The sequence below is a fragment of the Bubalus kerabau genome, chromosome 10, assembly GCF_029407905.1.
Source record: "Bubalus kerabau isolate K-KA32 ecotype Philippines breed swamp buffalo chromosome 10, PCC_UOA_SB_1v2, whole genome shotgun sequence".
Classification (NCBI taxonomy): Eukaryota; Metazoa; Chordata; class Mammalia; order Artiodactyla; family Bovidae; genus Bubalus; species Bubalus kerabau.
Window position 1 is genome coordinate 33,389,670 of NC_073633.1, and position 16,460 is coordinate 33,406,129.

Below are 16,460 nucleotides of genomic sequence, written 5' to 3' on the forward strand. Positions count from 1 at the left end.
AAAAGGAGTACGTCAAGGCTGTATATTGTCACCCTGCTTATTTAACTTATATGCAGAGTACATCATGAGAAACGCTGGGCTGGAAGAAGCACAAGCTGGAATCAGGATTGCCGGGAGAAATATCAATAACCTCAGATATGCAGATGACACCACCCTTATGGCAGAAAGTGAAGAGGAACTACAAAGTCTCTTGATGAACGTGAAAGTGGAGAGTGAAAAAGTTGGCTTAAAGCTCAACATTCAGAAAACGAAGATCATGGCATCCGGTCCCATCACTTCATGGGAAATAGATGGAGAAACAGTGTCAGATTTTATTTTTTGGGGCTCCAAAATCACTGCAGATGGTGACTGCAGCCATGAAATTAAAAGACGCTTACTCCTTGAAAGGAAAGTTATGTCCAACCTAGATAGCATATTCAAAAGCAGAGACAGTACTTTGCCAACAAAGGTCCATCTAGTCAAGGCTATGGTTTCTCCAGTGGTCATGTATGGATGTGAGAGTTGGACTGTGAAGAAGGCTGAGTGCCGAAGAATTGATGCTTTTGAACTGTGGTGTTGGAGAAGACTCTTGAGAGTCCCTTGGACTGCAAGGAGATCCAACCAGTCCATTCTGAAGGAGATCAGCCCTGGGATTTCTTTGGAAGGACTGAATGTAAAGCTGAAACTCCAGTACTTTGGCCACCTCATGCAAAGAGTTGACTCATTGGAAAAGACTCTGATGCTGGGAGGGATTGGGGGCGGGAGGAGAAGGGGATGACAGAGGATGAGATGGCTGGATGGCATCACTGACTCGATGGACGTGAGTCTGGGTGAAGTCCGGGAGTTGGTGATGGACAGGGAGGCCTGGCGTGCTGCAATTCATGGGGTCGCAAAGAGTCGGGCACGACTGAGCGACTGAACTGAACTGAACTGGAAGTTCAGACGCTCTTGACTGTACTGTCCAAGTCTTCCTAACAGGCTTGGAGATGTTCCTTATATGTGCATCTTTGAATTCCCCAGCCTGGTGTGTTCTGGAAGCAACAAGAGAATATTTCAAGGAGTGGGAGTGATCAACTGCATCAAATGAAACTGATAAATCAAGAAAGATTTTCAAAAGGGAAGGGCTATATGTATATCTATCGCTGATTCATCTTGAGATTTGACAGAAAACAAGAAAATTCTGTACAACAATTATCCTTCAATAAAAAAAATAAATAAAAAAAAAAAAGATTAAGACTGAGACCTACTGGATCTAGTTACATGGAGATCATAAATCACGTTGGTAAAGTGATGGGCATGAGAGCCTTGTGTAGTGAATTAGAGGCTGAATGGGAGAAGAAATAAGAGCTGTAGATGACTCTTCTGAGGAGCTTTGCTTTAGAAAGGAGTAGAGAACTGTGGCAGAAGCTGGACTAGAATGCAGGGACAAGAGTTTTTTTTTTTTTTTTTTTAAGAATGGTGGAAATATAGCATTTTTGCAGCCTACTGTGAGTAACTGTTTTATCAGTTAGCAGCTATCCGATGTTGCTGGAGAGATGTCCTCCAGTAGGTGAGCAGGGAGAGGAGCCAGTACAATAGTAGAGGCATTGGCCTTGCACTGGAGCTGAGGCCCATTTGGAGAACAGCAGAGGAGGTAGGGTACACGTGTACAGGCAGAGATAGGTAGCCTAGGATTTGTGGTGATGGCAGTGGTGGAAAGTCTTTTCTGATTGCTTCTATTTCTGTGATCTAGAAAGCAAGAACAGCAGCTGGGAATGAGGATGGAGGGAGAGAGGAGAAGGGATCAGGTTATGAATTCTGTGTGTTGAGAGTCTGTTCTGTTGATTTTGGGGAGTTCTTTACCCCCGATTCCAGCTCAAAGCCAAAGCAACATTGTGAGCTGACAGACAGTTCGCTTGCCTTCAATCTTCACTGGGTTATAGGCTGGATCCTGGCCTGAAAGGCTGGCTCCTGCCAGACTCCCTTCCCCTGCAGCCTGAGGGCACCCCTCAGTAGTGGATGCTGCTGTTCAAAACACAAAGTAAATAAAAGGACATCTTTTTGAGAGACCTTATCAGTGTTTTCCAGTTTGCATTGCTCATGGACTATGCATCAGAAGTCAACTAAACTGTAGAAAATCTGCCTGCCTGCAGAGAGAAGAATCAGGAACTGCTTTTTTTCCCCCAGAAAAGTTATATTAATATTTGCAAGGGGACAGGGCCTTTAAAAAATCCTATCATAATATCTGCTTTCATTAGACAATGAGCGCTTATGAAATCCATGGTCTTGGACTAGGAATTAGGAGGCTTTCTTGTGATATTTAAATGCCCAATACTACCTTGAGACAGTGGTTCTCAAACTTGGGCATTCATCACAGTCACCTGATGAGGGGTTTGTTAAAGCCTTGATGGCTGGGCCACATCCCCACATTTCTGATTCTGGGGTAAAGCCTGAGAATTTGCATTTCTCTTTTCTTTTTCATTTTTTGGCTGTGCTAGATCTTCACTGCTCAGTGTGGGCTTTCTCTGGCCGTGGTGAGCGGGGCTACTTTCTAGTTGTGGAGCACTGGCTTCTCATCGCAGTGGCTTCCTTTGTTGTGGAGCACAGGCTCTGGGCGCGGGGGCTTCAGTAGTTGCAGCTCTCGGGCTTTAGAGCACAGGCTCAGTTGTGGTGTGTGGGCTTAGTTGCCCCTTGGCATGTGGAATCTTCCTGGAGCAGGGATCGATCCCATGTTCCCTGCATTGGCAGGTAGATTCTTAACCATTGGATCACCAGGGAAGTCCAAAATTTGCATTTCTAATAAGTTCCCAGGTGACACTATGCTGCTTGCCCTCATTTTGAGAACTCTTGCCTTAAGGAATTGACATCATAGGTCATATATATGTAAAAATATGCCAAAGAGTGGTTTATTTTCTTAAGGATTCACCTATGTGATTTAGGACTTTGCTTTTGTATCTCATGAATACTACCTAAGGGAAAACTGAATTTTTTATTCATGCAGTGGCATATATTTAAAATCAGGACTATCAAGTCAAAGCAATAGCAGAAAATCCTCCTTCCCTTCTTCCCTTTGTTATTTATAAAACTAAAAGATCTCTATTTTTTTTTTTTATGCAATGTAGTAAGTGACAGACACTTTTTCGATGGGATCATAATCAGATGAGAATACACTCAACATCCTGGTTAAAAGAATTTTTACTAGTGGTGTCTTCTAATTAGGTATGAGCAGGAAACCCCTGAATTCTCCATATCCTAAACACTCTTGGTTTAATTGAAAAGACCCTTGAACTGATAGATGGGGAGGGCAAAGTAATGTAGTTTCTGCACTTCTGATGGCATCTGAAGTATAGACTGAAGAACACGGATTCTGAAACCAGACTGATCAGGTATGAATCTCAATTTTGTCACTCATTAGCTTGAGCAAATGATTGAACTCCTTTGTGACTCAGTTTTCTTATCTGTAAAGTAGGAAAAGTATTTCTATTATTCATAGAAATATTAATGAAGATTAAATATAGCCTGTGTAAAGTGTTTGGAGTTTTGCCAGGGACAAAATAAATGTTAGCTCTTAATTATCCACAAATAAAGTCTCTCCATGTCCTAACGAGGTTGGCTTAATGTAAAACCCACTGATCTTTTCAACCTAATAATTTTGGAGGTGTCTAGAAGGACAGTCATATAGTTAAATCAATTTGTGCTAGCGGTTCTCAACCAGGGTGATTTTGTCCCATGGGACAAATGTCTGGAGACAGTTTTGGTTGCCATAAGTTGGGGGAGGGAGGGTTGCCAGTGGGTAGCGGGTAGAGGCTGGGGATGCTGTTAGAAATTCTACAATGCACAGGACAAGCCACCACCACACACAAAATTATCCAGCCCTAAATGTGCCAAAGTTGAGAAGCCCCGATTTGTGCTGTCTGGTTTGAGATTAATTATGTGGCTCTTCATCTGGGGGAGAGCCTGAGCCTGTGGCATGCTGATAAATATTTAACTATCTATTTCCACTCCCACTTCCAAAAGTCCTAATTTTGCCAGTTTCTGTGGTATAAAAATTCCCACCGCAGGGCTTCCCTAGTGACCCGCTGGTAAAGAACCCGCCTGCCAATGCAGGAGACATGGGTTCCCCTGGTCCTGGGAGACCCCACATGCCCTGGAGTAAGTACGCCCATGAGCCACAACTACTTGAGCTTGAACTCTAGAGCCCGAGCTCCACAAGAGAATCCACCACAGTGAGAAGCCCGCGTATCATAACTAGAGCCCGAGCTCCACAAGAGAATCCACCACAGTGAGAAGCCTGTGTAGCATATAACTAGAGAGAAGCCCCCGCTCGTAGCAACTAGAGAAAAGCCTACACAGCAAACAAAAACCCAGCACAGCCAAAAATAAATAAATAATTTTAAAAAAATTCCCACTGTAACTGGTTTCAAGCAGCCAACTTTCTGTAGAATTAGGAAGAGATAATGTACCAAACCATTACAGCTCCTGGCCACACAGAGGATGAGGGCCCAGGTTGTCCCTTGGATTCTTCTGTTAGTTCCTTTATGGGGTGCAAAGAAAAGCATAAAATTCTTGCTACTATTCCCATCTGCCTGTTTGGTGTTTCTCTAGGGGTGGGAGTGTGAATTTGAGAGTTTAGCGTAAGAATGAATAACTTTATTCTGAGTGCCGCTGACAGTCTTAATTTCACAAATAAAGACAAGGTTAAAAAAAGAGAGAAAAATAGGATAGGGTGGGGATAATGGGGAAAGACCAGAGAAGAGTAGAGAGGGAAAAGAAAGAAAAATTGATGTATTGGGTGAGAAGTAATAGTGTCTATTGACAAAAATGTTATTATTAAGACAAAGAAGTAACAAAGAAAAATGCAGAGTATAATGTTTAAAAAATAATATTATCCTGACACATCTCCTCTCATAACCCTGTATTTCCTCTGTTGACTAATGGCATCATGAACTCCCTGGTCACTCAAACAGGAAACCTAGGTATCACCCCTAACTTCTTACCCTGACCTCCCACTTAGAAATGGACAAGAAGCCTATCAGTTCTCCCATCTATCTGTCTGGTTATTTTCTTTCTTAGCTTTCAACTTAATTTAGGCCCTAATTATCTATCACTTGGACTCTTCCAGTTGTTTCCTAAGGGCTGCCTAGAATTCTGATTGTCCTGTATGGAATGGTTTTCTGAGTATAAAAATGAAAGTTAGTAGCTCAGTCATGTCTGACTCTTTGTGATCCCATGGACAGTAGCCCACCAGGCTCCTGTGTCCATGAAACTGTCCAGGCAAGAATACTGGAGTGGGTTGCCATTTCCTTCTTCAGGGGATCTTTCCAACCCAGGGATTGAACTCTGGGTCTCCAGCATTGCAGACAGATTTTTTACTGTTTGAGCCATAGTGGTTAGTTAACAGCATACAGTCTGAAGTCAGACGGCTCTGGGTTCCAATCATTCCATTACTAGCTGTGAAATCAATCCATTAGCTCTGTGATCTTGGAAGTTAATTCACATCTCTGTGTTAGATCCCTCATCTGTTAAACATGGATAACACTAGTAGTACCTAATGGGGCTTGCCAGGTGGTGGTGAAGAACCCACCTGCCTATGCAGGAGACATAAGAGATGTGGGTTCAATCCCTGGGTTGGGAAGATCCCTGGAAGAGGGCATGACAACCCACTCCAGTATTCTTGCCTGGAGAATCCCATGGACAGAGGAGCCTGGTGGGCTACAGTCCACAGGGTCGCAAAGAGTCAGACCCAGCTAAAGCGACATAGCATGCATGCTGTAGTGCCTCATAAGGCTGCTGCGAGGTTTATAGGAAGTGCTATATGGGAAGTATCAATACTTAGAACTATGCTCTGTATTACTTTAAGATTGTATTTCTCTCCAGTTTATAACCCTTCAGTAGTTCTCTATTTCCATTTATCAACAAGGCAAACTCCTGCTCAACCATCAGGCCTTGGGTCCTGGGTCTGTTTCTCAGGTAGCCCTGGAAAACTCATTTATTTAGGCAGTGTAACTTTTCTTCCTTCCGGCCGTCACCTTGAACATCTCACTGTACTCAGTGCAATGGTGCAGTCCTCCCTCTACAGAGTTATTATCTTCCTTATGGGAAGTGAGCCACTGGAGAACAAGGACTGTGGCTTTTTTCTTTAAAAAAAAAAACAAAAACTTCAAGCATTGTGCCTAACACAGAGTAGATAATTAGAAGCAATGAGTAGTGTTAACTGTATATGAATGTGAAAAAGGGTAAGAAAGGATTGGGAAGAAAACATGTTTTGCCACACCGATTGTTTGAGGGATGCTGTAAACCCTTCTCTGTATTATTTTTATGTGGTTTCGGTAATAGAAAGTTAAAAATGGCTCCCATGTATCCATATAACCAAATGCCCTTTTCCTCCTTAGTTAAGAGTGGATCCATAAAATGGACTACCGCTTAGCAAGAAGAAGGAACAAAATATTAAATCACAAAACATGGGTGAGTCCCCAAAACTTTCTACTAGATAAGTGACATTGACACACACACATGAACAGACTGAGCTTGCCTGAGTTAGGTTGTTCGTTCCGCCACTACCATAGTCGTGTCATATCAGACAAGTGGTTTACTTTCTCTAGGGATATTTCCTTATCTGTAAAATAGGATGACAGTAGTACCTACCACATAGGGCTGATAAGAGAATTGAACGCTCATGCACTCAGTAAGCGTGAGCTAAAGGAGTCACTTCTACAAAAATTCTTTTGAGGTCCTGTCTCTCCACTCCCAGTGGCTTGTTGCAGCCTCTGCCTCTCACCTAAGGTCTTCCCTTACCTTCTTCATACCTCTTTCTGAACTCAGAGTTCAGTATAACTTTAATAATTACACATATTCGTTTGTGAAAGTCAGGAGACTAAACAGAAAAAAAAGGAAAAAAAAATTAACTCACTGAAAGGCTCAGCACAGCTAACCACTAATGTAATACGGAAGAACATTTTTATTCTATTACAAGTTAATCACTAAAGGGCTGTTGCCTATAAGCTTCAATTGTATATAGTAGCCCATCTCATTACCTGCCTCCCAGGTAAAGAGCATTAAACGCCTTTGTGTAGCTTACAAGAAACATCCTGACCAGGCCCGCCTGTGCAGTCCCCTCCTAAGGCCGACTGGAATCAGTAAATGTTTGAGTTTACTCCCTCCCCTTTTAGTATGCTGCTGCTGCTGCTAAGTCGCTTCAGTCGTGACCGACTCTGTGCGATCCCGTAGATGGAAGCCAACCAGGCTCCCCCATCCCTGGGATTCTCCAGGCAAGAGTACTGGAGTGGGTTGCCATTTCCTTCTCCAATGCATGAAAGTGAAAAGTGAAAGTGAAGTCGCTCAGCCGTGTCCGACTCTTAGCAACCCCATGGACTGCAGCCTCCCAGGCTCCGCCGCCCATGGGATTTTCCAGGCAAGAGTACTGGAGTGGGGTGCCTAAAACGCTAGCTCAGGCGAGACAGTTCTTTGGACGGTGGGAGTCCATCATCTTCTCGGTTTGCTGCTTTCCCACCAAGTGGCTATTCCTTGCCCCAACAACTCATCTCTCAATTTATTAGCGTGTCCTAAGGTGAGAAATAGAAGCTTGGACTTTGGGAGGGGGGGTGTAACACTGATATTTTGATATATACTTTTAAAGACCCTATGCAAATACACCATATCAATATTTCTTTATTCTTTTAATAAAAAAATGAATTCATATTACATTAGCTGTTTATTTTATAACCCATTCTTTTACTTACCACGGCCACTCCCCCAGAAACACCCCTGTTCCTGACCTGCAGCTCCCACTGGTCAGGCCTTTCCTACTAACCCTCGGCCCTCCCGGAGCCCCGGCTCCGGGCCCCACCTGCCAAGCCTCAGGGCAGCCCCGCCCCCGCCGCGACCGCGGTCGGCTTCCATCCCCAGCCCCGCACCCCGCGCTCGCTGACACCTAGGCCCGGCGCTCGCGGCTCCTCCGTGAGGCCCGTTTCCGGTGGGGCAAGGGCGTCTCTGCGGGCGGCCAACTCCCGCGCGCTTAGCATCGCCGGCGGCAGCCAGATGCAGGCGGAGCGAGGAGCTCGGGGCGGCCGTGGACGCCGACCCGGCCGCGGCCGGCCGGGCGGCGATCGCGACCGTGAGCGGGCGGGCGCCGGGACCGCCGTAGCGAGAGGTGGCGGTGGAGATGGAGGCGGCCGCCGAGGCCGCGGCCGGGGGTTCCGGGGCGGCCGCGGTGGCCGAGGAGGAGGCGCCCCGCGAGGCGGCCGTCGGGAGCCGGGAGGCTGGGGCGCCAGGACCAGCGAACCGGTAAGAGGCAACGGCGGGCGGGGTCTAGTGGGGGTCGCAGCCGCGTGGGACCGGGGCTGGTGAGGGACCCCTCCGCGAATCAAGAACCGGGAGCGGCGTCCGGGGCGCGCGCCAGTTGGACGGTGACGGCGCCTGCGCCGGGAGGGCGGCGAGCGGAGGGCGGCGGGGGCGCGCGCCGGGCTGTGCACGTGGCGCGGCTGGGATGAGCCCCTTGTTGCCGGCCTCTCCGCTGGGCACCCGGAGGTTCGGGGCGGAGGGCTTCTTCAGCTTACCTAAGGGCTCTTGGCCCAGTTATTAAAGAACCCGGCGGTCGAGCCTGTGGGTCCGCAAGTCTAGGGGGCGCGTTGGGTTCGGGTACGGTGTCAGTGTGATGGGCAGGGCAGCCAGGGCGTGGTTTCTGGTGCCTGACCTTGCAGAGAAATGTTTATGTTAGTAAGAAAGAAGAGATTTGGGCTGTTTGTTCACTGCCTGTGCAATGCGTGTCACACCGTAGTCTCATAAGAAATGTTTATTGAATGAAAGAATGACCCCGACGGGCTGGACTCTATACTATTTGGGGCCAGAATCAGATGCATAGTTCGTTTTTTTTTAAATAACGTAGTTCTCTGTTATTATATATGTATAGGAATCAGAGGTCATGGTCTTCATCTGTCTGAACTTGCAATCTGTAAATGTTTCAGCAGTCAGGTCTCAATTTTAATAGTATTATCGGGCGTATTCACACATTCATACTTGGAAATATCTTACAGCTTGAAACAGGGAATGATTTGGGGACAGACTTTTACTGTATTGCTATCTTAGCTAAAGGAGTTAAATCACTGTCTTTATGAACTATTCTGCTGTTATTTTAACATTTGTAGTACAAAACCGTCTTTATATTTTGAATTCCCATGTGCATAGAGTGAAAATTTATTTTTGGTTAGAATTTCCTATTACTGAAGTATTTATAATATCTTAAGGGCATAATAGAATGTCCCTAAAGAAAGGAGTTGTGTACAGAAAGAGAATTGGAAGAAAATGAAAAAGCTTAAAATTAGGTTTGGCATATTCAACCTTGATTAAGGTAGATGATGAGTAAAATTTGAGAGGTGTGAAGAAACTCTTAACTCACCAGGAAATGAACCTGACCAGTCCAGTGCACACTGTATATATCACATTTTGTCTTTATAACAATGTATATTAAACTTTATTACAACTTTTTTATAGCAACTTGAAGTTTAAACAACTTGAAATTCACTTCAGTCCCTCAGTCCTGTCGAACTGTTTGCGACCCCATGTACTGCAACATGCCAGGCTTCCCTGTCCATCACCAACTCCCAGAGCTGGCTCAAACTCATGTCCATCCAACCATCTCAACTTTATAACAAATTTATTATATGCATATACACACTTTATGGCAACCCACTCTAGTATCCTTGCCTGGAAAATCCCATGGACAGAGGAGCCTTGCAGCCTACTGTCCATGGGGTGGCAAAGAGTTGGACACAACTTAGCAACTAGAACAACAAAACAATATAAATTTTCTATGTATAAAATCTTGTTTTTATAGATTAACTGTCTGGCTTAAGCTCTTGTAGCCAGTAGTGGCAGAGCTGGGATTTACACCCAGCTGCCCTTGCCCAGGGCTTCCCTGATGGCTCATTTGAGAATCCACCTACAATGCAGGAGGTGTGGGTTTGATCCCTGGTTTGGGAAGATCCCCTGGAGGAGGGTATAGCAACCCTCTCCAGTATTCTTGCCTGAAGAATCCCCATGGACAGAGGAGCCTGGTGGGTTACAGTCCATGGGGTTGCAGAGTCGGACACGACTGAGCGATGAAGCACACACAGCCCTTGACTGTGTTTTATTTCTCATGTTTGTGAATCAATTACTGCTTTATTGAGAACAAAGCAGACACTCCTTGGTTGCAGGGATCATGTTTTAACAGTAATTGTAGTTGTGGTCTCTTTGGTATTTGGTCTTCATTGAACTAAATTGAGTAAAATGATAGATTATCTAGAGATGAATAATTTAAAATTAGCACTAATGTAGTAACTATTGTATTAAGACTTCAGGTTTTTATCAATTTTTCGAATGGTCTGGAAAATTCCATCTCTTATTTTCTTGTAGTATTTTCTCACTTTACAGTTTAAGGATTCAGTGTGTCAGTGAGCGTAGATGCTTGGCACGGTACCTGGGGAGTAGCTGCAGACACTCTTGCTATCACCATCATATTTTCAGGTAAAGCTGGATGAAGAGAGGTTGGAAAGATTATTCCTTCATTTTGGTTTAGGTTGGTGGCCTCTAAATCACTCCTGCTTCTCAGGTTCTGAAGTGCTGTTCCTATTTAGGCTTGCTAAGAATACCATTCTTGATGCCTAAAGACTAAATGGGACAAAGTTGGTTAAGCTGCCTTTGACTTCTTGTTCTCATATCCTACGGTGTGTTTGTACCCCAAATGGAGACTCATTGAAATGATTAGAAAGAAAAAATTTACAACAGAGTTTTAGTTTTGTAAGGACCAGGTACCTAACTCCAGAGTATAATACTGTCTGTTCCCTTTGCTTTCTGCTTTCGACTACTACGGATACATGACTTATAAATGGAAACGAGAACAAAACAACTTCTTGATATGTAATACTCCACAGTAACTTGGTTATGTTGAACCTCCTAGGCATTTGCTCTTAAATCATTCCCTCTATAGATGTGAACCCCAAGTCTATGGAGTTTGAGTAAGCATGTCGTAAGGCTACTTATTTTCATTGAATATCTGCTAGAAGTGTAATATTGTACTTAATGCAATCATTAACTTAAAAATTCCCAAGTACTAGCGTTTTCTTAGTTTAATCTTTTTGATGAACTATTAACAGAGAGTAAGTCAAGGCCTGTTGGCAGTCATTGGAAATTTTTTTCTTCCCTGTAATATTAATGGTAACTCACATTTATTGAGCACTTAGTATGAGATCAGAAAACTGAGGCACAGTTACGAGACGTTAGGTAATTTACCCAGTATGACTCAACTACCAGATCGCAGAGCCTGAACTCTGCCCAGGCATTTTAGCTCTGGAGCGACTTTGAGATTCGAAGAGGGGATGTGTGGATCCTTTTCACGTACCTGTTTTCCTGATATTTGATATAAGGTTTTAAGGTGACACATACCATTTTCAATTATTGTGGGTGTCAGATCTTTGTTTTCTTGCTCCATGTTTATGTCAGTCGCTTTTACCCATTTTTAGATTGATTCAGTTCAGTTCAGTCGCTCAGTCGTGTCCGATTCTTTGCGACCCCATGAATCGCAGCACGCCAGGCCTCCCTGTCCATCACCAACTCCTGGAGTTCACCCAGACTCACGTCCATCGAGTCAGTGATGCCATCCAGCCATCTCATCCTCTGTCGTCCCCTTCTCCTCCCGCCCCCAATCCCTCCCAGCATCAGAGTCTTTTCCAATGAGTCAACTCTTGGCATGAGGTGGCCAAAGTACTGGAGTTTCAGCTTTAGCATCATTCCTTCCAAAGAAATCCCAGGGCTGATCTCCTTCAGAATGGACTGGTTGGATCTCCTTGCAGTCCAAGGGACTCCCAAGAGTCTTCTCCAACACCACAGTTCAAAAGCATCAATTCTTCGGCGCTCAGCCTTCTTCACAGTCCAACTCTCACATCCATACATGACCACAGGAAAAACTATAGCCTTGACTCGGCGAACCTTTGTTGGCAAAGTAATGTCTCTGCTTTTGAAAATGCTATCTAGGTTGGTCATAACTTTTCTTCCAAGGAGTAAGTGTCCTTTAATTTCATGGCTGCAGTCACCATCTGCAATGATTTTGGAACCCCAAAAAAGAAAGTCTGACACTGTTTCCACTGTTTCCCCATCTATTTCCCATGAAGTGATGGGACCGGATGCCATGATCTTCGTTTTCTGAATGTTGAGCTTTAAGCCAACTTTTTCACTCTCCACTTTCACTTTCATCAAGAGGCTTTTGAGTTCCTCTTCACTTTCTGCCATAAGGATGGTATCATCTGCATATCTGAGGTTATTTATATTTCTCCCGGCAATCCTGATTCCAGCTTGTGCTTCTTCCAGCCCAGCGTTTCTCATGATGTACTCTGCATATAAGTTAAATAAGCAGGGTGACAATATACAGCCTTGACGTACTCCTTTTCCTATTTGGAACCAGTCTGTTGTTCCATGTCCAGTTCTAACTGTTGCTTCCTGACCTGCATACAAATTTCTGTCCAGTAAAAGATAAGACAGTTGTTTATGATTGCATTAAGGAGAGTAGACTTGGAGGCTATTTTTTTGGATGAAACATTTTTCCTTTGCAAACAGAGATGTAAATCCTTTGCATGAGTAGTCAGTCATTAATACTAGATGCTTCCGACGTTTTTACTGCTACTATTTTACTTAGTAAAATGGAATTCTCTGACTTTGGTGTTCAAGCTTAGTGTGAACCGGTAAGAAGAAACAATGGCAAATCAAAGTTACTGGCAGTCAAAGGCACCTGCTCTTTCATTCTGGCTGAAGGGAGTCACTTGCATCATGTTATCCAGCTCTCAGAGACTCAGAGCCTATTAAAGCTCAAACTCAAATGACAGCCTCTAGACTGCATTGCTCCTATTTTCAGAAAGCTTGAAATAAATTAGGTTAGAAACTGAACGTGCTTAAGTGTCCCAAAAGAAGATTGCTTTGAGATTAGCTTTTGGTAATCACGGAATTGGCCCTCTCCCCTGCTGCTGCGAACTGCCGCTCCAACCCTGTAACTATTTTGGCATCCTTATCCTTCCTTGCTAATGTACCTGATGGAGGTCTGCTTTTCTCGCTGGCCATTGTTTCATTTACATGTTTTCATTATCAACACAGGCAACTGATCCTCGAAACTTCCTGCTTATAGCCTGCTTAAAAATATTTTGATAAATTATGTAAGAGGTTGTACTTTGTCATGAACTTTTAAATCAATGGTTCTGATTGTTTCAGAATATAAAATTTCCAACATAAAATAAATATATACTGAAAAGACTGTAGTCATTTAATACTCACTGTCATTATGTATCTGTTATTCCACCTTTTTCTTTTCTTTTTTTGGTATTTTTTCTTCCAGTTTGAGGTATAATTGATATATAACTGTTTACAAGTTGAGATGTGCAGCATAATTTGGGTACATACATCATGAAATGATTATCATGATAAGTTTAGTGAATATCTGTCAACTTATATAGATGCAAAATTCAAAAAAAAGAAAAAATTTCCTTATGATGATTTACTCTCTTAACTTTTACGTATAACATATATCAGTGTTAATTGTTTTTATTGTGTTGTACCTTAAGTCCCTAGTACTTATTTATCTTATATCTGGAAGTTTGTATACCACCATCTATTTAAGAACCACATTAATAAACTCTTTAGCAGTAAGAAGATTGATATTATTCCTTATTCTTTCTAACTTGTGTTTTAATTTCACATCTCCCATAGAATCGGGCCCAGCGTAATATATTTTTGAACTTGAAAATTTTTTAGTGATGACCCTTTCTGCTTCCTTATAAAAAACTGTGATTTAAAACAATGTAAACTTGAGACTTGTGGACACGGTGGGAAGGAGAGCATGGGATGAATGGAGAGAGGGGCATGGAAAAGCATACATCAGCATGTGTAAAACAGATAGCCAGCGGGAATTTGCCGTGTGACTCAGGGAGCTCAAGCCAGAGTGACAACCTAGAGGGGTGGGATGGGGAGGGAGGAGGGAGGGGGGTTCAAGGGGGAGGGGACATATGTATACCTTTGACTGATGCGTGTTGATGTATGGCAGAAACCAACACAATATTGTAAAGCAATTATCCTGCAATTAAAAATAAATTTTAAAACTTTTTTAACTTTAAGGTTTGGGTATAAGTTTTTTCTTTTAGACTAAATTAAAATCACATTGATTTATAGCAGTATATTTTAATTAGCAATTGTTAAATGTAAGATTTTGTGAATGCATCACATTTTCCTTAGTGAGTTCAGTTGGGTGTCCGTGAATGAATATTACTTATTGCCTGAATGAGACAAGATTCACCATCAATTCTCTTCCAAAGTTTTGTTTTTAAAGATATAGGTACTGAGGAACATAGTGCTCATACATTGGTAGATGGGAATGGTTGGGGTTTTATCATATGTCTCACTCAGTTCTTTGAATGCCTTTCTGGTTATATGCCAGAATCATTATTGTAAAACATTTGAATACTCTGTCAGCTGACAACTAGATTAGGTCCCACTTCAATTTTGTTGAAAACGAGGACTTGGAAACTACTTATTTGGGAATGGTCTTTAGAGTTACACTTTTTCAACATCTACACCTATATTTCAGATTACCTTTTCTTGGAGTTCAGGGAACACAGCACAGACTGAGAATGGCCGAGAAGTTTCCTTGCCCTCAAGGGCTAAGTGTCCTGTATTTCTTTCTTTCTCTCTTTTAAAAAATGTTTTTGATGTGGACCATTTTAAAAGTCCTTAATGAATTTGTTATACTTATTGTTTCTGTTTTCTGTTTTGGTTTTTTGGGGCTATGAGGCATGTGGGCTCTTAGCTTCCGAGCCAGGGATGGAACTTGCACCCCCTGCATTAGAAGGTGAAGTCTGAACCACTGGAGTGTGAGGGAAGTCCCCATGTCCTGTATTTCCAAGATAGACTGCTCTTAGGAAAGAGTATGGACCTTGAATATCTGGAACTTGATTCTTTTAAAAACATGCGTGCTCAAAAACCCATTGAAAAACTCTTTATGAACCCCCAGGCCTCTGCTTGCTCCATCTGAGGCCTGGGGACTAAGATCACATTACTTAACGAGCTCTTCTTTCTATCTGGAGCCTGTGTGGAGCCCTGTGAAAAAGGTAATGCCTGGAAACAGAGAAAAGCAATATGTGAAGACTGCTAATTGCAGGACTGTTGAGGCCCTGTTCAGGGTCTCCTCCTTAGGCATGCTCTTCCTGAGTATCCTGAACCGCAGCTCCCGCTTGGCTCAGTGCTCCTTGTTTGAGCTCCCTTATCATCTTGCCTCAGTTCTTGACATTCTGATTTGTATTAGACAACCGGGGCTTGCCTTGTTCACTGTTCAAAGTTGGAAAAAAAAAAATCACAATACTAACCCTCCCTCCCCACAACCTGCTCAGTGGGGCTTCCCCGGTGGCGCTAGTGGTAAAGAACCCGCCTGCCAATGTAGAAGATCGGGAAGGTCTCCTGGAGGAGGGCATGGCAATCCACTCCAGTTTTCTTGACTGGAAAATCCCATAGGCAGAGGAGCCTGTCAATCTATAGTCCATGGGTCCATAAAGAGTTGGACACAACTGAGCACAGTATAGTTTAATGCAATTATTCACCAAGAGGGTTGGGGTGTATTTTTGTTTTTCTTTGGTGGGTTTTTTTTTTTTTTTTTTTGGCTTCTTGACATGTGCAGGATAATGTTTTCAATTTTCCAGCTTTTGTCAATCTTAGTAATGTTACTGTCTTTGTTTTAAACTACTGCTAGGATGGAAAATGGCAAGCTCGTAATTCCAGACTACCAGGCTGTTTCCTGGGGAATTAGGTAGTAAACCATTTCTGCTTCTTCCTGTTTTCTTTAGAAAAAGAAGTGATTACTTTTCACAATCCTGGGTAAGTAGCCTCTAGAGAGGCTGTGTAAGTTGTTGGGTCATAACCACACCACAGCATGCCTGACTTACTGTTTTTAAGAAATTAACTTAAATGGCTGTGAAGGTGTTTTCTATTCAGATGTCACTATTTTCTGCTGCACTTTGGATTACCAACGGGAGAAATAAAGACCATATTGACACAATTATTTCTATTTTATAGAAGCAATGAAGGAGACACAGGTTGGATCCCTGGGTCAGGAACATCCCCTGGAGGACGAAATGGCAACTTATTCCAGTATTCTTGCCTGAAAAATCCCATGGACAGAGGCCTGATGGGCTACAGCCCATGGGGTTGCAGAGTCGGACACGACTGAGTGACTGAGCATGCATGCACCGATTAACTTATTAGGGCACTACATTCATTCTCTTTAAAATATCTTTCTCTTTTGTTAGAGCCATTTGTGTGTGTACATTGAGGTACCAAGAATAAGTTCTTTAATACTTTTCCTTTTTTCCTTTTGGATGGAAATAATCAACAACTTCGGTCTGAATATATTCCAGACAGGTGTCATGGAGCATTGCTTTGGGAATTGTTATAGACAGTCTCTCAGTTTAAAAAATTAAAAAAATATATATATTTAT

General features: G+C 43.1%; 1 protein-coding gene across 1 annotated transcript in view; it reads left to right on the forward strand.

Moving 5' to 3' along the window:
- Positions 1–7,849: 7,849 nt before the first annotated feature.
- The window catches only part of AVEN (apoptosis and caspase activation inhibitor), a 193,642-nt gene continuing 185,031 nt past the window's right edge, over positions 7,850–16,460 (forward strand). Inside the window, exon 1 of the mRNA XM_055537257.1 lies at positions 7,850–8,241. Within this exon, the coding sequence (XP_055393232.1) occupies positions 7,996–8,241 (246 nt within the window). The 5' untranslated portion in view covers positions 7,850–7,995. The remainder of the gene's footprint in view (positions 8,242–16,460) is intronic.